This window comes from Merops nubicus, unplaced genomic scaffold (genome assembly GCF_000691845.1).
Source record: "Merops nubicus isolate BGI_N331 unplaced genomic scaffold, ASM69184v1 scaffold3831, whole genome shotgun sequence".
Taxonomy (NCBI): domain Eukaryota; kingdom Metazoa; phylum Chordata; class Aves; order Coraciiformes; family Meropidae; genus Merops; species Merops nubicus.
In genome coordinates this window covers 10,492-35,554 of record NW_008586081.1, presented here as the reverse complement: position 1 = coordinate 35,554, position 25,063 = coordinate 10,492, and the positions used below count along the sequence as shown (strand labels likewise).

The 25,063-nt window shown below is 45.1% G+C and overlaps 1 protein-coding gene across 1 annotated transcript in view; it reads left to right on the top strand.

Moving 5' to 3' along the window:
* LOC103780831 (obscurin-like) overlaps positions 1–25,063 on the top strand; it is a gene marked incomplete at both ends in the record, with an annotated part of 55,859 nt that overhangs the window by 20,864 nt on the left and 9,932 nt on the right. The window contains 20 exon segments of the mRNA XM_008948523.1: positions 400–506; positions 509–656; positions 2,057–2,332; positions 3,405–3,680; positions 4,537–4,803; positions 5,313–5,582; positions 5,832–6,095; positions 10,201–10,467; positions 11,178–11,290; positions 11,882–12,035; positions 13,534–13,700; positions 14,186–14,285; positions 14,939–15,205; positions 16,258–16,527; positions 17,325–17,591; positions 18,839–19,105; positions 20,961–21,227; positions 22,109–22,378; positions 22,750–23,016; positions 24,079–24,345. Of these exon segments, the coding sequence (XP_008946771.1) occupies positions 400–506; positions 509–656; positions 2,057–2,332; positions 3,405–3,680; positions 4,537–4,803; positions 5,313–5,582; positions 5,832–6,095; positions 10,201–10,467; positions 11,178–11,290; positions 11,882–12,035; positions 13,534–13,700; positions 14,186–14,285; positions 14,939–15,205; positions 16,258–16,527; positions 17,325–17,591; positions 18,839–19,105; positions 20,961–21,227; positions 22,109–22,378; positions 22,750–23,016; positions 24,079–24,345 (4,551 nt within the window).

Genomic DNA, 25,063 nt, shown 5'->3' with positions numbered 1-25,063 from the left:
TGGAGACTCATTCCAGATGCATCACCCTACTGGGGCTGTAGAGTGGTAGAATGGAGTTTTCCAAATCCCTCCTTTTCTCTCAGTCCTCTGTTAAGTGGTACAAATAGTGTCTTCTGGAGAAAAAGAGCATTTCACCATTGGGGTGTAAGGTTGCAAGATGAGCTGAGCTTTTCTCAAAGTTGCATGAGAAGAAATAACACAGTCCTGATCATGTCAGGACATGCCAGGCCAAACAAAACCCCCCAAATCCCCCACAAAACAGCTTGAATGTTCTTCCAATTCGTTTAGATGGGTATTGTCAAGTCAGAGGCTTGGTTGCCAGTGTTACCAGTAAGCCACAATAAGGGATTTGGGCAACGTCATATCTTGGAGACACTTTGAACTTCTCTCTTTCCTCAGAGCCAGAAGTTGTGTTTACAAACAAGGAGAAGGTGCAGAAGGAGGTGAAGGCTGCACTGGCACAGAACGCCACGCTGAGCTGCGAGGTGGCCCAGGAGAAGACTGACGCGAAGAGATCACCTCCAGCAAGAAGTTCAAGGTGGAGTCAGAGGGCAAATCCCATCGCCGGGTGGTGGCTCAGGTGGAGAAGAAAGATGCTGGGGAGTACACCTGTGAGGCTGCTGGCCAGAAACTCACCTTCAGGATCGATGTCACGGGTGAGACATACCTTGTCTGAATTTCAAATAAAGTCATAACTGTAATGGCAATTACACAATCATAGAATCACAGAATCACTGTGGTGGAAAGGACCTCTAGGACCATCAAGTCCAATTAATGACTCAGTTCTTGAAGTCTGGGCTTTGTTGCAGCCTGTAAGGTTCATCTATCTTCTGTATCTTGTCTGGATTTGTAGAAATGGGACTATGAGGGTTTAATTTGGCATAAAGGTCCATCTCATTTTTATTCTGTCTATGCAATAATAGTTGCAGATAGAGATATAATAGCAATAATAACATATTATTAAAATCTCTTCATTCCTGAGATCCCAAAGGGTGATTCTTGTGCACTGAACCTGTTGAAAAGAAAGAGCCAATCCAAAATACTTTTCTTGTTAGGCTTACAATCCAGTTTCTAAAAACTGAGAGGCTGGAACATGCTCTGGCATTCACAGTTTTGTCAGTGGCACTCATCAAAATGGGTTGAAAACTCAGATTTTTTCCTGAATTTGTGCTGCTGTGTGTTTGAGATCTCAGCCTTCTCTTTGAGCACAACCTGGACACAGAAAATTCCCTGTGAACATGAGGAAAAGCTTCTTACCTATAAAGGTGGCAGAGCCTGGAGCAGCTGCCCAGAGAGGCTGTGGAGTCTCCTGCTCTGGAGAGATCCCAAACCCACCTGGATGTGACCCTGGGTGACCTGCTGGAGCAGGGGGGTTGGATGAGATGATCCCCAGAGGTCCCTTCCCACCTCACCACGCTGGGATTCTGTGATTCCAAGATTCCTCACTACTTCTACTGGGTGCTAAATGTCCTTTTGGTGTGAAAGATTCCCAGGAACTGCTCTTTTGGAACGGGATTCACAAGACACCCAAAGAGTTTCAAGCCTGTGATGCTAAAGGGAGTGTTGATGCTGCAAACAACCTTGGGTGCCCTGCCAGCCACGATCCTGACCTGCCTGAGCACTGTAGAGAGATCACACTTCCATTGTCCCTTTGGCAGTCACCTTTGTGACAGTGGAGGAGACCATAAAGAGTCTGTTCCAAAAGCCCATGGTGCTATATTTGTCCCCTAGGTCTGAAGTAACAGGAATTTGGGACCTTTTGGTGATATGCAGGACAGATGTTCTTTGGGATTTGAATTAAATAGTTTTTGCGTGGTCCTTTCAACCATAGGATTGATGCCAAGGACCCTTTTGGTCCTTTCCATTCCTAGGTTCCTGCCTTCCTAATTTCCACATAGCAATTTGGATCTCCAAAAGAGTAGATGTTGCCCAGCGAAGGCAATTGGTTTTGGCAAGTGGCAACCTAAATATTTTCCTCACTCCTGCACCTGAAACCTGTGGGACTGATCTCATTTGAATCCCTCACTCAATATCTTCTTCCTTTTCATGCATTCAGAGCCCAAACCTGCGTTTATAAACCAGGAGAAGGTCCAGAAGGAGGTGAAGGCTGCCTTGATGGAAAGTGCCACCCTCAGCTGTGAGGTAGCACAGGATGGAGCCGAGGTGAAGTGGTACAAGGATGGAAGGCTCCTCGTCTCCTCTAGGAAATTCAAAATAGAAACTGTGGGCAGAACTCGGCGCCTGGTTATAGAGCAGCTGGAGAAGAGAGATGCTGGAGAATATGTCTGCGAGGCTGCAGGCCAGAAGCTGACCTTCAAGTTGGAGCCAACGGGTGAGGAGTCATCTAAGCAGCTTTTTGGGTGGCTTAGAGGGAAAACTGGCGTTTCCCTGCTCTGTGGTCATGGTGCAGCCACCATTTTTCCCTGGAATAATATCAGCGAGCCACATCCCACATTAATTTGACCATTAAAATCCAGCAGTGTGGAGGTGGAAAATCTGGCTGAAGACCTTTTTTTTTTGGCTGTGGAAATGCTATATTGGTTTTTGCTCAGTGTCTTCTTTGCACACCCTGCTACTTCACCTATTGAAGTGGTGGGGAGCTGAAAGTAGAAGCAGGAAGTTTTGAAGAGCAGAAATGAAGTGATGGAGAAGGGTGGCTAAAAATTGCTGCTCTGGTGCTCTGTGTGTGCCCCAAAACTGCTCAGTTTTTGGGGAAAAGCATTATACAAGACAGAGAACAAGCCAAAAGGGGGAATAGAACAAGGAGAAAAGAAAACAGGACAGAGATTCACATTTAGCATATTAATATTTCTTCCTAATTGTATCTAAAATCCTAAAAATGGGGGAGAAAAGAATTATACAAGGTCATTTTCCTTCTCAGAAACAAGCTTTTTGTGGGCAGCAGCTAAAAATGTGTATTTGCAGTTCCTTTCCTTTGTTTCTGCTCTAAGCAGAAGCTCTGGGTTGCCTGAGAGATCATTTTCCTTCTTCCAGCTCAACAGAAGGTTGCACTGGCCACAAATATTCAGCCACGTTCCCTTGGGTTGTTACAGGTTAGGGATGAGCTGGTGTTGTGAGTTATGATAGAGAGAATAATAGAAGATTTTTGTGTTAAGGATTTGAGATTTATTAGTTTTTCCTATTTTATCATCTTCCCAAATGTGTATTTGCAGTTCCTTTCCTTTGTTTCTGCTGTAAGCAGAAGCTCTGGGTTGCCTGAGAGATCATTTTCCTTCTTCCAGCTCAGCAGAAGGTTTCACTGGCCACAAATATTCAGCCACATTCCCTTGGGTTGTTATAGGTTAGGGATGAGCTGGTGTTGTGAGTTATGATAGAATAATAGAAGATTTTTGTGGTAAGGATTTGAGATTTATTAATTTTTCCTATTCTAACATCTTCCCTAGAACCAGAGGCTAAATTTGACAAGAAAGTTGTCCAGAAAGAGCCTCTCATCGTTGACGAACATGAAAGCATCACACTGACTACTTCAGTCACGCCTGAAACTGCTGCAGTGAAGTGGTTCAAGGATGGGGCAGAAATCAAGGCCAGCAAGAAGCATGTGCTGAAGAGTGAGGGGGCAACCAGGACCCTGACAGTGACCCTGGCTGAGAGCACAGACACTGCTCTCTACACTTGCCAGACAAAGGATGACAAGCAGGAGTTCCAAGTGCAGGTGAAAGGTGAGCAGAGAGCAGTGCACGGGTCCTGTCCCACCCAACAGCTATACTTCTGCCAGGGTAGGATGGAGGTGAAGTCCAAAATGCCTAAAACTGTTCCAACCTTCAGGCTTGAGCTGCTGTTGCATCTGCTGTGGTTGTCCCACCACGGGGCAGTAAAGTTCTCCTTCCAAATACCCAATTTTTGTCCTTTCCTGGCCACTCTCCAAAATGCCTAAAACTGTTCCAACCTCCAGGCTTGAGCTGCTGTTGCAGCTGCTGTGGCTGACCCACCACAGGGCAGCAAAGTTCTTCTTCCAGATACCCAATTTTTGCCCTTTCCTGGCCACTCAGGGGGACAAGGATGCCTGTGGTGGGTGCTTCTCCTGGTGTCTGCTCCCCACTGTCATCATGCTGTTTGTCTCCTCCCAACCCCAGTAGGTGGGACATGGCAGAGCCTTAGCTCTTCCCCACTCTGCTCACCACCATGACAACACTGATGAGACCCTGGCACAGGTTGCCCAGGGAAGCTGTGGATGCTCCATCCCTGGAGGTGTTTAAGGTCAGGTTGGATGGGGCTTGGAGCAACCTGCTCTAGTGGGAGGTGTCCCTGCAGCAAAGGTGACCCTCACAGCAAAGAAGTTTTTCTTCATGTTTACAGGGAACAATGTGTTCCAGTTTGTGTCCATTGCCCTTTGTCCTCTCACTGGGCACCACTGAAAAGAGACTGGGCCAAATTTCCACCTTTCTGTTTACCCTGAATGTCCAAATATGTTCTGGGCTTGGTTTATTTACTTATTTAAGTTGTCCAGAATCAATTTCTTAGAACAGGTTTTTTTATCACCTTTCTCATCACTTTATTTTTCCTTCTGGATCTCAGAGATCCCAGTGACGTTTGAGAAGAAGCTGGAAGCTGTTAAAGCTGAGATTGGAGGCAGTGTCTCCTTGACCTGTGCCCTGAGCCACGCCAGGGGGCAGGTGGTGTGGCGCAGGAACGGGGTGGAGATCAAGCCCAGCAAACGCTTCCAGATCCACCAGGAAGGGGCCAAAAGAACCCTGACCATAACAGGGATCCGGGCTGAGGATGAGGGGGAGTACTCCTGCGAGTCCAGAGATGACAAGAGCAGCGTCACCCTCGTCCCCAAAGGTATGGCTCTGATGGTGATGGTGCTGGAGGGCTCCTTGGGTTTTATTCTCAGCCATGATAAATGTGGAAAACTGAGTTTTGTGCTGTGTCAACAGCAAAAGACAAAACTCCACTTCCTATTTTAGTGTAGTGGAACCTCTGTCTGTGAAAACAATGATTTACAAACCCTCTTTTTTTCCTCTGTGTCAGTGGAACCTTTCTTTGTGAAGAACATTTTGATTTTGTTGAGCTCAGGTCTCTTACCCATGGGCCAGTTGACCTTCCTATTGCATTTAAGGTTGGAATTCATGATCCCAAACCTAAGATGGGATTTCCCCCTGCTACTTTGTTTGTTTCTTTCTTCTACCATCTTTAGACACAAAACTTAGACCTGGGAAATGTGGTGACCTGTTATTGTGATCCCTTACTGTGAGCAATAAAAATGGAGGCTTCCAATAAAATCATTGACAGGTTTGGCTTGGACCATGTATCAAAGACATTCTCCTAAATGTTTTACTCTCACCCATCAGCTCCCAGAGTGGTGAAATTCGTGGCCAGCCTCAGCAGTGTGGTCTCAGAGGAAGGGAAAGAGGCCGTGTTCAAGTGCACTGTCTCTCCCAGTGATGCTGTGGTCACCTGGCTGAGGAACGGGGTGAAGATTGAACCCAGCCAGAAGTATGTGATCTGGCAGAAGGACACCAACCACAGCCTCACCATCACTGATCTGACACTGGAAGATGCAGCTGAGATCTCGGCCAGTGCTGAGGGTGTGGAAAGCACAGCCAACCTCAGAGTCCGAGGTAGGGGGTGATGATTTGGGAAGGATTTTCCCTTTGCCAGGCTGCCACTGGGGCTGTGACCTGTGTTTGTTGTGGCCTTATCTCTGGCTGAATGTGTTAACAAAAGGTAAAATCTGCTTTTGTATGGTTAAACAGGCATGCCCAGAATGCATTGGGACTGGGGATAGATGAATCACCATTTTAATTTTACCTGAAAACCTGTTTTCTGGATCCTCTACATTCTTCCTGATATTTCTTCTCCTTTGGCAGAGGCCTCAATCTCCTTCAAGAAGAAACTGGAGCCAAAAACAGTTGAAGAGAGAGACACAGTGACCTTGGAGGTAGAGCTGACCAAGCCTGCAGAGGTGAAGTGGATGAGGAACAGCATCGTATTGAAGCCCAGTGAAAAAATAGAGATCAAAGCTGAGGGAGCAAAGCACACCTTGGTGGTGAAGGACATCTCCTTTGCAGACAGGGGCTTCTACTGCTGTGAGAGCCCTGATGACAAGACCCAAGCCAAGATCAACGTGGAAAGTGAGTTGAATGATCTCCAGTTTTACAAACACCCTGGGCAGAGTTTGGAGGTGGATTCTGGTCTCTTCCATGATGATAATGACCACTGCCACCACCTAAATGAATGAGAGGAGGTGAAAGCAAGGGCAGTAAACAGAGAATGGTTCCTTCTGCATCCATCTCATCCCATCATCTCTCAGTCATGCTGTTAGCCATTCAGCTTCTTGGTTCATTCTTCTCTTTCCTCTGAAATTTCTTATGCTCTGGTTTTTTTCCCTTTGCATGGCTTTTAGCAAACCATTGCCTCTTCAGCCATCCATTGCCCTAATTCTTCTCTGCAAATCACCTCTTTCAGAATGTCTCTTCATATTGAATCAGGGTTAAAAAACCCACAGGAGCAATCTTCTAGCTGGGGGTGCTGCCCTTTCAAGTAAACTAATGGTGTCCCAGCTGCAGCCCTGTACTTCTGTCCTTTTTCCTCCATCCCTCTGTCAGGATTGTTACAGGATAGATGAAGACAGGATTTAAACACTTAAGAACGACCTAATTTTGCCTGTAAAGCCCCTGCCACCAGTTGATGCTGTGTAAGTCATAAATAATAGGTAAGGAAGGACTTGATAACAGACTTCAAGTGCATAAAAAGCTGTTATCAAGTGGAAGGGAACAATCTGTTCTCCATGTGGAAATAATGGACTTCAACTGCAATAAGAAAGACCCAGGTTATACTATAAAAAAAGCTTTTTAGTGGTTGGATGACTGAATAGATGGTTTGGAGAAGTCTCAGAGACTCCATTATGGGTTTAAGAAGAGGTTAGTGAAATGTCTGTCTGGGGTGACATGAAGATCTGAGTGTGTCCTAGAGTGGGAGAGGAGGGCTAGGTGATTTTTTTTTAGGTCCTTCCAGCCTTTTAATCTTTATGTGGCCTTTTGGTGGAATCAAAAATATGAAAAATTAATTACAGAGTGCCTCATGCAGAGAAGGGTTTGTCAAATCACTTCCATGCACTGCTAAAGCCTCAAAATGTTCCTGGTTGACAGTTCTCAAAGCTTTAGCATCCTGAAATGGGGCAGATATCAGTTCTCTTGGAGGTTGCTCATCTTTTTTATCCCCAAACTGAATAGCTCCAGGGAAGGACAGCCATTAGCAGTGACTGGCAGCTTCTTTCACACATGGGCACCCCATGGCATTTTTTTCCAGGGTCATGCTCATGTTCTTTCCAACAGGGTGTTGCAGCACTGGGTTGTAGATTCAGCTACACCTGGTTTTAGGCATTGACTGTTTCTGAAGCCTAGTGGTAAAACCAGAAAGGATGGAAGAGTGTTTATATAGGAAGTAATTGGGTAGTCAGCTGTCAACAGTGTTTTGTGCAAAGTGAGCCATGAGAGAATAAATAGAAATCTGCCTCTGGTTTATAAACTTCCTGTTCTGATGGAAAAAGAGGATTTTGCTTTGTGCTTCCCAGCTGCACTCTTATCACTTAGGCTCAGTGGCACTGTAAAAAAGTAGCTCCTCTGGTGATGAACTGAGTTTCACAGAGTGATGGAAACTCGAGGTGATCTGAGATGGACCATGATCAAAAAGGGGAATCTGCTCGTTGTAGCAAGGAGTTATTTTTGTGTATCATCCTCCAAGCCTTAGGTAAGAGATGCAGCAGGAAAGGGGCTGTGTACAAGCATCTCACTGGACTATGTGTTCTGCATCCAAGTGCTCCAGCTGAGGTGGCACCAAGCTCTCTCACTGCTTAACATGGAAAAAAAAGACTCCAAGAGTAGAAGTCTAAAATTTTGCTCCATTTTTTGACATATAAACAAATGGCTTCTTTCAGTAGAATGTGCTGGAGCTTACATTCAGGTTAGTAGAAGCTCTTTAAATGCTCACAGTCTGGGGGGTCGAGCTACTACAATTAGGTGCTCAGCTTTAGGTGATTTTAAAGCACCTTTATTTAAAACCCATGAAGCTAGACTGATCCTCTGGTTAGAGATTGCTCTCAGAGCAAGGTAAATAAGGAAGAGCTATATAAAAATCTGTTGATTTAATCCAATATAAAAGTTGCTTCATCAAAAGATCTGTTCTGATCTTAAGCTGCCAGGAGAACCTAAAATCAACTGAGCTGCTCAAACCAATAACACATCTGGCTGAATATCTAGGGAAAATAAATTGTGACTAGCAGGGGATGTTTGTGGAAGACTTAAGTCAGTCGTGGGTGAAGTGACTTTTCTTCTGATACAACTCTGAGCTTTCAGCAGGGAAAAACATAATTAGGTCAATTATTTATAGCAGAAATTATACTGGGAACATGAGCATGAAATTGCTAATCTCAGAACACAAATTACTGCCTATGAAAATAAATCCTGTAGAAGTTCTACCATTCCCCAACTCTTTCTGCTTTATGCCAAGACCTCTGGAAGGGTGATTATGTTTTCAGTCCTGTGGGCAACACCCAGTGAGGAGATATCCAGGAGGCCACTGACAGAGTTAGAAATGGCTAGGCTGTTTAGTTAATGGTTTTGAAAGTCCCTTTTTCTATCTCCTTGGTATAATTTCAATTTGATCCTCAGCCCATTCACTGTTTCAGGGGCTGGAGTATCTATTCACCTCAGGAGAGGTTTAGACAGTAGGTACACCGTGTTCAGCTTGGAGAACAAAATCAATTCAGAAATTGGGGAGAGATTCAGCTTCTAGTGAGCAAAGCTGGTGTCTTAGTTTGGGAAGCAAAGAACCAAGTTCCTAGAAGTGTTTACACCTCCTTTGTCTGGTTCAAGACATGTCCGTGGGGCAAATTTGTGTTTGAGTGGTCCTGACCTTGGAGAAGACCGTGAGAGAGGAGCCAGTGTGGTATCCCTGAGGGAGGAATTAGGATCCTGGAAAGGAGGTGCAAGTTTTTTTGTGAACCTGCTGTGAGCTATAACAGGGGACAGGATAGGGGTGAGGGTCTGGCATTGCATGGAGCCCACCACTGTCCTCCTGGGGCAGCAGCACTGTGCTTCTACCTCATTTTTAATACAGTCATAGTCTACTCATATCAACCCTGTGAGACCTTTGGAGAAACTGTTGTGCCCCATGTGGCACAGGGGCAGATGCCATCAGGAGGTGTCTAAGAGGCCATGGCATCCTCATCCAGGAGCTGGGTCCAGGCCACAGCCACCAAACAGAGCCCTCAACCCACTCCTGGTCAGGTTTGCACTCAGATCCTGTCTGAAGGTGAATTATCTCTGCTAAACATGGTCTAGGAAGGTCAAAATATTCCCAGGGGACCTGAAAGGAGTGGAAGGTTTCTATGGAGGGTTTCTTTTGTTGTTAATTATTTTTTTTTTCATCTGTAACTTAATTTCTTTTAAGCTTGAGACAAGTTGAAACACTAAATCTGTTTCACAGGCTGATGGGGCACTGGTGTCCTGTGGTGGGCACAGGTAACATGGACCCCAAACACAGCCCCCCAAGCTGTGTCAGCACACTTCACACCATGTCAGGATCATTATTTTTTCTTTTACTAAAAGCTTTCTCATCACCCTGCTACCTCCTCCTCTCCCCCTTGTTTTACCCTAGTTGAAAGCTGAGCTAGCTGCAGATGTCCCTGCCCACTGCAGGGGGGTTGGACTAGATGACCTTGAAAGGTCCCTTCCCACTCCAAATGTTCTTTGATTTTATGACTCATGCCTGAAGAATAAAGATTTTCAACAACATCTCTCTGTGCAGCACAGGGAGCCTGATCCCAGTGTAACAACAGCATTACCTTCCAGAGTGTTTCTTCCTGATGGTTATTGGTGGCCACCTCACCCAGCACAGATTTCTACTCCTCTGTGTGTGTGTGTGTACAACTTGAAAACTTATTTCTGGCATGAACAATGAGTGTGATGGATTTTGCTAGAAAAAGGGTCATTTTGCCCCTTTTCTGCAGTGTTTGGTTGAGTTGTTTGCCCCAACTGAAAGAATCTATCTCAAGAGTAGCAGCCATGCTGGATGCATGGTCATGAATGGGTTTTGTTTCCTAAAACAGTGGTTGGTTGATTTACAGCTACCAGATAATTGGCAGGTGACTGCATGGGAAATAATCTATTCTGGAAGTCCCCAGACTTGGACAGCTGCCCTTGTGAAATCTCCAACTTGTCCTTCTTCTTTTTCCAGTGAGACAGATCAAGCTGGTGAAAGGTCTTCAGCCCCTCCAAGTCTCTGAAAAAGGGACTGCCACCTTCGAGGTGGAGGTGTCACACGAGGAGGTGGAAGGGACCTGGCAGAAGGATGGCATCCGGCTGAAGCCTTCACCAAATATCAGTATTGGTGTCCAGGGGAAGAAACATTCACTGACCCTCTCTTCGTTGACTCTTGAAGATGCAGGACTCATCTCCTTCAAAGCAGAGGGCATTCATTCATCAGGGAAGCTCACCGTGACAGGTACACAGACCCAAAAGTCTCAGGCCATGGTTGGTATGGGACCATGATGGTCTTCTGCCCCAGGGAATGATCTTACAAGGGAGGAACAATCTTTCCTTGTACCTGCAAAGGATGTTATGCACTGTACCATCATCAGTAACGTATCTTATGATGTCAACAGGATTATTTTAGCATCATTGGCCACAGAACAACTCATTATTATGTGCTCGAGGCAATATTATTTTGTTGTCGCAAGTTTTATTAAGCATGGAACCTGGGATTTTGTCTATTCATTAGAAAAAACAAGGCTCATGGGAGATCTCCTTGCTCTAGACAACTCCCTGAAAGGAGGGTGTAGGCAAAGTGGGGGTTGGTCTTTTCTCCCAAGTGACAATTGATAGGACAGGAGGAAATATTCTCAAATTGCACCAAGGGAGATCTAGGTTGGACTTCAGGAGACATTTCTTCCCCCAAAGGGTTGCCCAGGGCTGTGCCAGGCTGCCCAGGGCAGTGGTGGAGTCCCCTCCCCTGGAGGGGTTTCTAAGCAGTGGAGATGTGGTGTGAGGGACACGGGGCAGTGGGGACCTGGCAGTGCTGGGGGAAGGGTTGGACTCAAAGATCTTAGAGATCTTTTCCAGCCTAAATGATTCTGTGGTTCTGTGGTTGTTGCCTGTGCCAGATGGTCCTGGAGACCTAATTCCCCACTAACTGGACTTCCTCTTTCTTTTCAGAATTGCCTGTGAGAATCAGCAAACCTTTGGTGGACGTTAGTGTAACACAGAAGGACAAGGTCACGTTTGAGTGTGAGCTGTCCAGGCCCAATGTGGATGTTAAATGGTTCAAGGTACAGCACTTAATACATTAGGGTGCCCAGTTCATCACTCTGTCTGTTATTTATTTACTGGGTGGGTTTCTTGGGTTAAAAATTCAAGTTTTCTCTTCTTGTACAGAACGTGAGCACTGCTCTTGGTAACAGTCCAGTTTTGTGCTGCACTTCACACCTAGAATTTACAGCATCACTGGAAAATGTGATTCTTAAATCACAGTTGGTTGATCTTAGACATGAAGACTTGGTGAAGCCTCAAGTCCCTTGGCTCCTTACAGTCATTTTGGGGATCAGCAAAAGCCTGATGCTCAGTTCTCCCATCTAACAAGCCATAGGACAAGAGGAAATGGCCTCACGTTGCACCAAGGGAGGGTTAGGGTGGACATTAGGAAAGATTTCTTCTCCAGGGCTGTGCCAGGCTGCCCAGGGCAGTGGTGGAGTCCCCACCCCTGGAGGGGTTCCCAAGCTGTGGAGATGTGGGGTGAGGGACACGGGGCAGTGGGGACCTGGCAGAGCTGGGTTAGTGGTTAGGACAGATCTGAATGTTTGTTCTGCTCACTGTGGACAGAGAAAAGTTGATGTGATCTGGTTTGGCCTTTGCCCTTCCAGGATGGGAAGGAGCTCCGGCAAAGTCAAAAAGTGGGGATGAGTTCCCAGGGCAATAAGAGGAGCCTCATTATTCACAAGTGTGAATATGAAGACCAGGGGACCTACACATGTCAAGCAGCTGAAGACAAGACGTCAGCCACCCTAAAAGTCCATGGTATGTTTGAATGAAGTGCTTGCTCTCTCCTTGGAGGGCTGTTTTTGGAAGAGGTGCTAACTTTGTTCTCCATTTATCATAAGTGATTTCTGCTCTCTGGATTCTCCATGTGCAGGTTGGCAAATAGTGAACAGCCTGGCACAAGGCAGGAATTCAATGGCTGGTGCTGGTCTGGTTGAGCTTCTGTCATTGTCACAGGGGGACTTTCCCTGAACATCATGACTGGAGAAGTCCTGGTCATGATCTCAGGAAGTGCCCTACTCTTTGTTTTAAAGGATAAGGAAAGCATCATGCTTTCTGTCTGCATCTTCTCCTTCAAACTCAAGACAGTTTTGCCCTCTATGAAACCTGTCAAACATCAGATGTGTGTTGTCACCAGGCTCTGAAGCACCACAGATAAGCCAGAGCTGGAGGTCAGGTCTGCTGTGTCCTGCAGATGTTATTTTCCAGAGGGGCATCTGGAGGGCCATCAATGTGATTAGATTATTGATGATTAGGTAGATTTAGATGAGATATAAGGGAGAAATTCTTCACTGTGAGAGTGGTGAGACACTGGCAGTGGTTGACCAAGGAAGTTATAGATGCCCCATCCTTGGAAGTGGTCAAGGCCAGGTTGGATGGGGCTTGGAGCAACCTGGTCTGGTGGGAGGTGTCCCTGCATATAGCAGGGGGGGTTGGAACTAGGTGACCTTTAATGTCCCTTCCAACCTAACTCATTCTATGATCTGAAAAGAGAAATCAGCTCTTTCTTATTTCTTACTAGATGCTGTCCTCATGTGGCCACTTGGGTTCAGCAATAGCTTCATGAACATCTCTCCTGTTCAGTTGCTCTGTTGAACTCCCCTTTTCTCCTTGACTTGATTGGGGTCGGTTGCTATTTGGCCACTTGACTGCTTTGCATCTGAGCTCCTGTCCTGAGGTAGATCTGAGGTGTTTTCCTTTTCAAGGTTTGGATCCAAGGTTGCTTTTCCTTTCCGTGTGCTGCAGTGGCACAGAAATGTGGATCCGTTCTGACACAAATTAGTGCAAAGCTGAAGAGTTGAAGAGGGTTATAGTGAGTTCAGGGGACCCTGAAGCAAAAGTATCTCCTAGGTAAAACCTGTGGCTGAGGTCCCTGTGACTGATATGGTCCAGACTCACATGCAGAGGAGAGCATGAGGAGAAGCATGTGAACGAGACAGGTTTCTAGTGACACAAGAGATTGTGGGCTTGGGTTTAGTTTTCCTCCTTATATTTTCTTCCATTAAACTTATTTTAAAACCTGTATAAAGTTCTGGCATCCATAAAACCTCCTGGCAGCAAGCTCCACTGTAGCTGGTAATCCCACCTGTAGGTTCAAGCCTAAAATGTATTTACTGTGTTGAAGGAACTCCCCAAGAAGGGAGGCTGGTCTGGAGTGAAATGAGTCCCATTTTTTCCCATGCTATAAGCAGAAGGCCAAGACACCACGCTCAATTATGGAGAAAACCCAAATAAATGTCTGTCTCTGATTTCCCAGCCCGAGATATCAAGATTGTTAAACCCCTGGAAGACGTGGAAGTGAACGAGTACGAGAGTGCCTCTTTCATCTGTGAGATTTCACACGATGAGGTCCAGACCCAGTGGTACAAAAACGACAACAAGCTGAAGGCTGCTGACAACATTAAAATGCGTCAAGATGGTAGGGTGAAAAAGGGGGAGCTCCTTCTTGAATGGGGGGGTTGGGGTAGATGCTGGTGTGGGAGACGAGGCAGAAGGGTTTGACCTTCAAAATGAAGTTAAGAAGGTTTAGTAGAAAGTTGCCCTTTTGGGGCTGCAGCTAGGCTGGGACAGTGACACGGTGGGGACTTTAATCAGGTAAATTTGGTGGCATCCCACCACCCCGTGCTGCCAGCAGTGGGCAGGAGTTTCTGTCCTGTGACAGTGGGTGGGATCCTTCTGTTTCAAGTCCTTTCCAGATGGTGGGGACCATACTCCTTGGAGGAGCTGAGGTCAGGTCACCCTTTGCCAGAGGGATGCAGAGGGGAGCAGCCAGCCTTGCTGCTGTGAGGGCAGGTGGTGGTGCACGGACACCAGGTGAGCCATGCTCAGCCTGGCACTGTGCCCTGGGGCATGAAGCTGTTTGCTCAGGAGAAGCCATAGCTGGTCCCGTGTCTCTCTTCTCAGGGAAGACCTACTCGCTGACTTACACGCGCGTCGAAGTCCAAGATGCAGCAGAAATCAAATTTGTAGCAGAAAAGGCAGAATCTCGTGCCCAGCTTGTTGTAAAAGGTAATGATGCTTTTCATGCCAGTGCTGCTGAAGCTCTGCATCACAGAGCAACCAACTTCCCTCACTTTTAACATCAAGAAAGTTAAAACAACACCAGGAGCTTTCAGAGGAAGGAAAATTTCCTGCCTAACCTCCCTGTGTGTGAAATATCAGCCCCACCGTGGGGAAGTAACAGTTTATTTTCTCAGGAGGTTGATTTTGTACCCAAGGAGATTGGAAGTTGTGTTTGAACTTTGAGGGACAAAAAGCTGTGGCTTGAGTGGTTGCTGTGTTTTCTTTTCCTGGTGTATGTTTTCAAAGAATCTAGCAATTTTTTTGGGGTATGTTTGACTTCAACAGTTAAATAGAGATAAACTTAAACAGAGACAGAAGACATTTGGATCAACACCCTGATGAGGAGCTCAGGAAATCAGATCTGCTGGGCAGTGTTGAGTAAATGACCCGTTATCTCTCCAGTCCACCCATCCAAGTGCTGGAATTGGGATAAAACATTTTCCTTTCCTCAGCTCTTCACTTGCTGTGTGTTATCTGAGCGCTTAGCACAGCGAGGATTCCTGGCATTGTCCACCTAACTGCCCATAACAGCAATATTGCTAATGAGGCTTTAATTAGCACCTTTCATGAAAACTATGGGGTTGTTTAATTTCTTTTAGAGCTGCCTGTGAAAATCGTGAAGCCTTTGAGAGATAAGATTGCTCTGGAAAAGCACCGGGGGTTCCTGGAGTGCCAAGTGTCCCGTGCCAACGCCAAGGTGAGGTGGTACAAGAAGAACGTTGAGATCCACCCCAGTGATAAATACGAGATGGTGAGCGACGGCGTCTACCGGAAGCTCATCATCAACGATGCAGACTATGAAGATGAAGACACCTACACGTGTGATGCCTTTGATGACAAAAGCAGTGCCAATTTCTTTGTGGAAGGTAGGAAAGCATTGTTTTGGTTTTTTTTTTCCCCCTCTGAGTATTGCCTGATCTAAAAAGTCATTTGGACTCGATGGTCTTAAAGGTCTCTTCCAACCTAAAGGATTCTATGGTTTATTTTGGAAGCATAATAGCATTTAAGAACTATTTTAGTTCAGTGTTGATTTCTTCTGAAGTCCGTTGAGATTGCTTCCATTTAGTTTGTTTAGGAACATCCTAAAGAATGAATCTGTGGTATATTCAGTGCCATAGTTGTTGTTCAGCCTGGAGAAGAGAAGGCTCCCAGGAGACCTTATTGTGGCCTTCTAGTATATGAATGAGGCCTACAAAAAAGCTGGGGAGGGACTTTTTACAAGGGCTTGTAGTCATAGGATGAGGAGGGATGGGTTCAAACTGAAAGAAGGGAGATTTAGATTAGAAATTAGGAAGAAATTCTTCACTGTGAGGGTGATGAGACAGGATTCCCAGAGAAGCTGTGGATGCTCCATCCCTGGAGGTGTTCAAGGCCAGGTTGGATGGGGCTTGGAGCAACCTGCTCTAGTGGGAGGTGTCCCTGCCCATGGCAGGGGGTTGGAACTGGATGATCTTTAAGGTCCATTTCAACTCAAAACATTCTATGGTTTTCCTAAGGAAATTCCTGTTCCAGAGTAGTTTATCAGATGTAATGAAGTTTGTTGTTCAGAGAAAAATTGCTCTAGCTAGCCAAAATCTTTTTATTATCAACACCTGCATTCCAATAAACCTTCATTTCCTCCATTTTATACAGTGCCAGGAATCTGATATCACATTAGGGGAGCAGCTTTAGAAATAGGGGTGGGAATTGGGACAACTGAATTTTTTTAAGGTGTTGTCACAGTCTTGCTGTCTTATATGTGACTAGCAATATATGTTAATTTTTATGCAAAAAAGAGAATGTTTTAGAGCCTTAAAAGCCAGTAAGTGCAGTTTTCAAGTGCAGTGAAGAGGATATGAAGATGAGTGTACAGGATGCTGATGAAAGGGTTCTTTCATGACTCCTAAATCCCTGCTTTCTCATTCCATCCTCCACCCAGAGCAATCCATTAATATTGTGAAGGAGTTGTGTGATGAGGATGTGACCGAGCCTGAAGAAGCCAAGTTTGAATGTGAGATATCCATCCCATCTGTGAAACCCCCTAAATGGTCTCTACGTGGAGATGTCCTACAGGCTGGCAGAAACATCATCATGCAGCAAGAAGGCACCATCCACAGGTTGACAATACTGAAGACCAGTGCTGATATGACAGGCCCTGTCCAGTTCTCCATTGGCAAATCAAAATCCACAGCAAACCTGCTTGTCAGAGGTAATGGGATATGTCCTGGCTTGATAACATCATGAGAGATCTTCACAGTCCCTGGAGAGCAGTTTTCCAGACACACTAATGTGTAGGCTCCACTGTCTGAGGTCTTGGAAATGTAGATGTACCTCATAGATCTCCTTAGTTCCCAATTAGTGTTTTTGGGTGCATGAAATGAGAGAGGGAGTGTCTTAGGAAGGGATCTGATTAAATGAGTTTGGTGTGCCTGGTATTCAAACTTTGTATTTAAGTCTTTTGAGCCAAGACTGACTTTTTGCTTTGTTGGGCTTTTTTTTTTTCTTCTTGACTTCACCAAAGAGGACAAAACAGACAAAAGTTGCCAGGAGAGTTTATTTCATTCCATTTCTGAATCAGACAAGTTTGACAGCTCATTTACTTAATCCAATTTGTCATTGACTTCATCTGGGACAAAGCTGCAAGGCTTTTTATCTTCCACTGCCAGCATAGTAAATACCCCCAATCACATCCTAAAGTCCTTGTTTTGACTTTAATTTGCTCTTACTTGAATAAAAACTTCAATTAGAGAGCAATTCCATAAGCACTGATGCAGAACTTGACCATGGATGTGGTAATTAATATATAGAAACTTATAGAAACCATCATTCCCTACAGATCATAATGATGTTTTAGCTTCAAAGCAAATCAACTCCGGAACAGAAACCTTGTAGCATCATCTGAGCAACTCACAAAAAAGACAGGAAATTAATTGACATGAAATGCAGATTAGGAACTTTCCTGTTCTTTAGATTGATCCTTTCTTCTTTTCCAACCCTGCTTTCCAGACTACCACATACAGATCACCAGGAAGATGGAGGACAAGATGGCCCTGGAGCGGCATTCCGTCATTCTCTCCTGTGACTTCAGGCCTTCTCCAAAGGTGGTGAAGTGGTTCAAGGACAACACGCCTATCGAGCCCTCTGAGAAGTATAAAATCAAGCGGGAGCAGCATTCTGCAGAGCTCAAGATTCTGAAGGTGAAGCCTGAAGATGCTGGTGTGTACAAGTGCAGGGCTGGGAACGCGGAGACCGAAGCCACGCTGACCGTTGAAGGTACGAGTGGTTTCCAGCAGAGAGCTTTGGCTCTTCAATAGCTATAAGAAGGTTTTTTTGTATGCTGAGGGTGGTGAGACATTTGCCCAGGTTGCCCAGAGAGGTGGTTGATGATCCCCATCGCTGGAACCATTCTAGGTGAGGTTGGCCGGGGCTCTGAGCAACCCGCTCTACGAGAGGATGTCCCTACTCAGTCCAGAGGGGTTGGACTAGTTGACCTTGAAAGGTCCCTTTTCCAACCTAAACCATTCTATGATATCCTTATGATTCAGTATTTCACTCTGGGTTTCTCTTCTAGGGTAGAGATAAATTCCCATAATTCTCTTCTGCTAATTCTCTATAGATGCAATATCTTTAATCAACTGACTATTATGCACTGGGCTGATGGTCCATGATACTGATATCCAGCACTTGCCATGAAGTAGGTAATGCATGTGGAAGGTCACCAATTAGCTAGGGCAGAAATTCACTTTCCATTTCATCTGAGCAGCTGGAACTCTGGTACTTCTAGCTAAAAATGTCACTTATTTTAAACTCCCACAGGCCTTTGATTGGGGTGATCTTGGCTGTGGTTTTCATTCCCTGCCCACGGTGTCAGCTTTTATATCTGCTGTAGGTTTGGTAGTCATAATGATGTTCTACCTCAGCTGGGTGTGACACTATTTTTAGCTGGGTCTTCACCTCTAGTGAAGCTGTAGGAAAAGCTGATCACTGTGACACTATCAGCGAGACTTGGAAATGAGCCACAAAATCACTTCCAGAAGTCTGGGCAGCAGCTTTTGGTAACAGTTTGGCCTCACAAAGGTTCATCCAAGTGACAAAATGATTTAATACTCCCTCCTCTGAGTTGGTTAGTCCTTGAAAAACAGCACTTCATGAGTGGAAAAGCTGCAAAGAGACACCTCTGGCCAAGGACTGGGAAATAAAAGAATGCAATTCCTGTTGCTCCCTAAACCTGAGCAAGTTTTAGAAAGACTTACTTGTTTTTAAATTAAACATAATAATAAAAAGAGAAAGTTGAACAATTTTCTGTATAAAAAGAGAACTGAGCACTCTGGACAATATGTTCTTTTTAATAGCTGGGGTTTTGTTGGGCCAAATGCAGAAAGAAGTAAACGAAATGTGGTGACCCACGGTGTGCAGAGATCAGACTAAACCACCTAATAAACTCGTAACACTACAAAATCTACTTTTTTTTGGCACTGATTTATGGTAACAGTGGTGATGTGCCCCTTGATTCCCTCCAGCCCGCAACGTTGAAGTGCTCAAACACCTGCAGGACGTGGAAATTGAAGAAGAGAGCTCTGCTGTCTTCTCCTGTGAGCTGTCCCACGCTGATGAGGACGTGGAATGGTTCCTCAACGGCACCCTCCTCTACACCAACAATTTCAATGACATCAGGAACGTTGGCAACTGCTACATGCTGACGATGAAGCAGGTCAAGCCTGAGGACGCTGGCACGGTGACAATGAAGTCAGACAAGGTGTCAGAGAGCGCCTGTCTGAAGGTGATAGGTGGGTCTTGATCACACCCCTCCCAAATCTAGATAAGAGATGCAGAGGAGCTCTTATTTACCATACCCATGGAACAATCCTGCTCGTTATTCTCCTCTCTGGGGCTGGGCAATAGGCATGCAGGGGCTTTCTTCCAATGTAGGTTGCTACCGTAGCTGATATTTTTTCTAAGGAAGATCATTTTGGTGTCCTGCCAAAACTTTCCGTAGCTCTTTATCATCTTTTTGCTTATCAGGATAGTCTCAGGAAGAATTTACTTTACTTGTAGGTCTCTCACATAATATAGAGTCTATAAACTGTTGTTTATAAAGATTGTTTTGTCTACAAGAAGCTGAGCTTCAGTGAACCTCCAAGAATAGGGTACATCTTTTCAGTACATCAGCTCTGGAGTTGGGCTGATCCAGTCCAACTGATGGATATATCCAGGAAAGCTGTAGCAAAATTCTACCATAAAGCCAGCCTCTCCTTTGAAATGTAGTCAAGTACCACTAACTTTTGCACTTCAGCATAGAAGAAATGACTGAGATGCCTACAGAATCAATTAACAACAATCAGAACAGACCAACATTAAAAAGTCACCACCAAAATAGAAAAAAAAAAAAGGCCCTTGGTAATTTTAATAATTTACATCAAAGGAAAATTTTGGAAAATTCTGGAGTTGGACTGATGGAGCAAAGAGAAGAGAGTTTGATGCTGTCCTCAAAGTTTGGTTTCACATCTGAGTTGCTGGGGTTTAATATTTTCTTGTGCATTGGCTAAGCTACAGGAAGTTGCATGAATTATTTGAGGCATATTAGAAACATGAGGTGAAATTCAATTTCAAAATCACATTTTCTTTAGCAACACAGCTGTACGTGCACGTTCAGGTACATCACAGTGATTTGTTATCCTCAATTAACTCCTTCATGTACCTGGAAATGTGAGTGGGAAATGTTCTGAGGCGTTCCCTCTGAAAGCCAGAGTCAGATGTCCTCCATATCCTCTTGGAGAACCATCTCTTTGATTTCCTCTTCATTTTTCCCCCTCCTCATGACTAATTTGTTCTTCTCTGAATAATCTGAATTCACTCTATCCACTCAGGATTTTTGAAGGATTTTGGAGGGATTTTTCTTCTTTTTCTATCTTGTCAAGAATTTCTCCCATATGGGTGCCTTCAGTGTCAAATAGACTTTAAATTAGATAAAGGCAATCAATAAAACAAAGAGGCAAGAGCAGAAACGTTCAGGAGAGTGAGGAGAGTGCAGCACAAGCTCTTCTTGCTCCTCCTATTGCATGCATCCTGCTTTGTGAACGGGGAGCACCAGCTCTCTGGCTTTACAAGTCCTACATCACAATTACTTCTCTTCACACATTTTTCTTCTAACCACCTGACCCCTTTCCACTTGCAGAGTGAAAAGGTGTTCCCAGAGCATGTTTTCTGCTCCTCCACAATTCAGACAAGGGCTTCCTTAAATCTAGACTGTCTTGTTGAGTAGCTATTCCATGGAGATGAGAAGCTGTCCCTTTGGGCTCAGTAGGGCCCTACACAGCTTCTCCAAGCCTTGTATGTGATGAAATGTCCTGTACCTGACAGATGCCCCACCACAGAGGAAAATGAATCCTTGCAACCTCATAAGTCAAAAGAGAGGCCAGGATTACAGCACTGAATATCACTCCCTGTCCAAGCTGCCTCTCTCCTGCCCTGCATCCTCCAATTTCCCTGAAAATCATTCCAGTCATGAGATGTGAGACCACTTTAGGGTCACGTTGACATCAGCAATGTTGTCAAGGGTTTACTTAAACTTTCTTTAAATATTTGGTAGCAACTGAAAGTGTCTTAACTGGAATATCTTGGTTGTTCTCTCTTCACCTTCAGAGAAGCCTGCTGTCTTCATGAAGTCCTTGGATGATGTTTTTGGTGAGGAGCGAGGTGTAATTAAACTGGAATGTGAAGTCTCCAAAGAGAAGGTCAATCCTGTTTGGAAGAAGGATGGCGTGAAGCTCACTTCTAGTGACAAATTCGAGCAGATACAATCTGGGAAGACCTTGTGCCTCCTTATCCATGACCTCGAAAAGACAGATGCTGGTTTATACACCTGTGATATTGGCACTGACGTTGCCAAGTCAAAGGTCAGCGTTCAGGGTAAGTGTTGTAGACCATGGCCAGTCAAGGGGTGCTGCAAATATGGGTGGGCTTGGTCATTGTCTTGCAGCTATTCCTCCACAAGCCTCACACAACACAGTGATGTCTAAACAGTCCCTGTTACTCTTTAAGTATGTCTGGTGCTCCAGTGAAAATCATGTGTCAAGAGTGTAGTGACAAGGTTTCCTTCCTGAACACTCCTAAGGTGCAGAAATCTTCCCAGAAGATTGAATAATTTCTCAACAACAACAAAAACCCAACCAAAAAAAAAAAACCCAGACAAAAATCCCCAAGCAACTTCTGTTTCACATTTTTGAGCTGGCAGTTTCAGAGTGCACGGTGGGAACACAAAAGTGTAGGACATTGTCTATGGAAGAACCCAGGAGTTCAGCCTGTCCTCTCATCCTTGTGGCTGCTTGAAGGAAAGAGAATTCTTCATGGTTTCAAATTCATCTTGCCAATGAGATAAATTTTGAATTTGAGTTGAATGTGTGGGGGAGGATGGTAACAAATACAAACATCCCATTTCTCATGCCAGCATGGAGAAAAACCTCACACAACATCCTGTCTGACAGCTTTTCTCCCTCTCAGCTCATTAAATCTTGACTCTTCTCCACCAAGTGACCTGTTCTTCATGCCAGTCCTTGCAGAGCAAAGCCAGGGGACTCACATGTCTCTTTTTTTCCCCCATAGCTTTGTGGTGATTGAGTGGGTAATGTCTGAGAAATCCTTCCCATGCCAAATCTATCTGTAAGGAATGGAGTCAAGTTCTGCCAATCCAACAGATGAACTAGTCTGATGAGCTAAAAATGTCAATGCTGCTACTCCTCTCACCCCTAACAGCCTTTCCTCCTTGTATCAACCTACTTCTTGTCTTCCAGAACTGAACATTGGCATCACCAAACGGCTGAAGAACACGGAGATCCAGGAGGGAGAAGATTGCACTTTTGAGTGTATTTTGTCCCACGAAAGCATCGGCGACTTCAACTGGACGCTGAATGGGAGCAAAGTGGAAAGTGGTGGGAGATTTAAAGCCTCTAACATGGGTCGGAAATACACACTCCAGATCAAAAGTGTGGTTCCTGATGATTCTGGGGAAGTCGTTTTCAATGCCCGTGGTCTAACCTCCAAGGCTTCTCTGGTTGTGAAAGGTAATGGGATCAGAAGGGTTCTGGGGTTTGATTTCTTGGGTGTCTTTTCAGAAGGTGTGTCAGTGAACCATAAAGGCAAACTCTTGTTGTGGTCAAAGTGAATAGAAATGTTCTCTGTGAGCCTTGAAGCACTGAGAGTTATTTTTATTTCCCTAAAAACAAATGAAAGGCTGAAAATTTTATAGATATACTATAATAAATATATACTAAAGAGCAAGACTGCTTTTCCTCTCTTCCCTAACATAATGTGAATCATTCACTGGGGAGTGTGAAAATTTGCTGGGTATCTGAATTGCAAAAACCCAACCATAACAGTGACCATGATTTTGATTCCAAATTCCCTTTGTTTATTTTCCATTTCCCCTCTTCAGAAAAGCCCACCGAGGTTACAAAACAGCTGGAGGATCAAAAATCATCAGCAGGGCAGGACATCACCCTGAGCTGTGAGTTGTCGAAAGCCGACGTGAGCATCAGGTGGTACAAGGATGGCAAAGCCATCCGAAAAAGCCAGAAGTATGACTTGCACCAAGAGGGCACACGAGCTGTTCTGATCATCCGGGACTCCACGGTGAAGGACAGTGGGGAGTACACCTGTGAGACAGAGGTCTCCAAGACAAAAGCCAAGGTCACAGTGCAAGGTCAGTCGAAGCAACCATAGGCGTGTAAAGAAGTTGGGGTAAATATCTACAACCCATGGGAGATGTTCTTCTCTTCTACCTCCCTCAATAAGATCAATTACAGAAGTTGGGGTAAATATCTACAACCCATGGGAGATGTCCTATCTCTTCTACCTACCTAAATAAGATCAATTACAGAAGTTGGGCTAATTATCTACAACCCATGGGAGATGTTCTTCTCTTCTTCCTCCCTCAATAAGATCAATTACAGAAGTTGGGGTAAATATCTACAACCCATGGGAGATGTTCTTCTCTTCTACCTCCCTAAATAAGATCAATTACAGAAGTTGTGGTAAACATCTGCAACCCATGGGAGATGTCCTTCTCTTCTACCTACCTAAATAAGATCAATTACAGAAGTTGGGCTAATTATCTACAACCCACAGGAGATGTTCTTCTCTCCCACCTCCCTAAATAGGATCAATTTTTAGTTTTTCAAAAAAATGCCATGGATTAAAAGCTTTTTAAAAAAAATGAAAAAAAACACCTTGTAGGGACTGAAGGATCTTATGTGCTATGCTAATCAAAATTGGCAATTTGAATTAGTCTTTTTTGAATATAAGTGATTGAAACTGCATCACGTGGTCTGCAAGATCATGTACAGTACCTGTACGATGGCATGAAACTTCCCTGGAAATATTTTACCTGGTACATCCTCTGACAGGAGGTGGAATTTGGGATCTTAAATCCATTCCATCTGATAAGAAAAGGCCTCAAGTTGCACCAGGGGAGGTTTAGGTTGAACATGGGGAAATATTTCTTCACCAAAAGGGTTGCCCAGGGCTGTGCCAGGCTGCCCAGGGCAATGGTGGAGTCCCCACCCCTGGAGGGGTTCCCAAGCCATGGAGATGTGGTGTGAGGGACATGGGTTAGTGGTGGACTTGGTAGAGTTATTGGTTGGACTTGATGATCCTAAGTGGGGCAGGGGGCATTTAAGACCACTCTGTATGCTCAGGATTTGCTTGGGTAATCACTTTCTATCTCTATTTTTTTCTTTCTCTCTTTTTTTTCCTTTCTTTCCAGAAAAACCTAATTATTTTGTCAAGGAACTTTCAGATCTGAAAGCTGATGAGAGCAGAACTGCAGTTTTTACGTGCCAGAGTGAGAGAGCTGCATCCTCTGTGGTCTGGAGGAAAGGCATAGCTGAACTCAGGGTGGGCAGGAAATATGAGATCACCCAGGAGGGAAAAGTCCTCCAGCTGACCATACACAACCTGGAGAAAAGTGACAGTGACACCTACACCTGTGACATTGGGGATGCCCAGTCCAGAGCCAAGCTCGTGGTACAAGGTATGCATGAGGGGAATAGGATTGTCCAGCCCATTTCTCCAGCAAGAAACTTCATGTGCACAGGGCAGGTCCATATCTCAACACGTGGGTAGCAGCTCAGCAGATTTCTGGTCTCACTCATGATGTAAATACACAGAGGAACATGGAGCTGGACATGCAGAGAAATTTGTAAATTGGAAGTAATTACACCTAGAAGACTTTGGGTATGATTTAAAACCCAAAATACTGATGTAAGGAGAGGCTGCTGTTCCTGTGTGAGCAGATGAGAGAGACCATTCAGAGTGCCTGCAACTAGATGAGGGTGAAATTCTTCTGCCTCCAGGTTCTTCTCCCTGTCATAGAATTATGGAGTCGTTCTGGTTGGACCTACAAGATCATAGAGTCCAACCCATTAACCCAGCACTGCCAAGCCCACCACTGACCCATGTCCCTCAGCATCACATCTCCACAGCTTGGGAACCCCTCTAGGGGTGGGGACTCCACCACTGCCCTGGGCAGCCTGGCACAGCCCTGGGCAACCCTCCAGGGCAAGAAATTGTTCCTCATGCCCAACCTAAACCTCCTGTGGGGCAACTTGAGGCTGTTTCCTCTTGTCTTGTTCCCTGGGAGCAGAGCCCGACCCCCCCCTGGCTCCAGGCTCCTGTCAGGAGCTGTGCAGAGCCAGAAGGTCTCCCCTGAGCCTCCTTTGCTCCAGGCTCAGCACCCCCAGCTCCCTCAG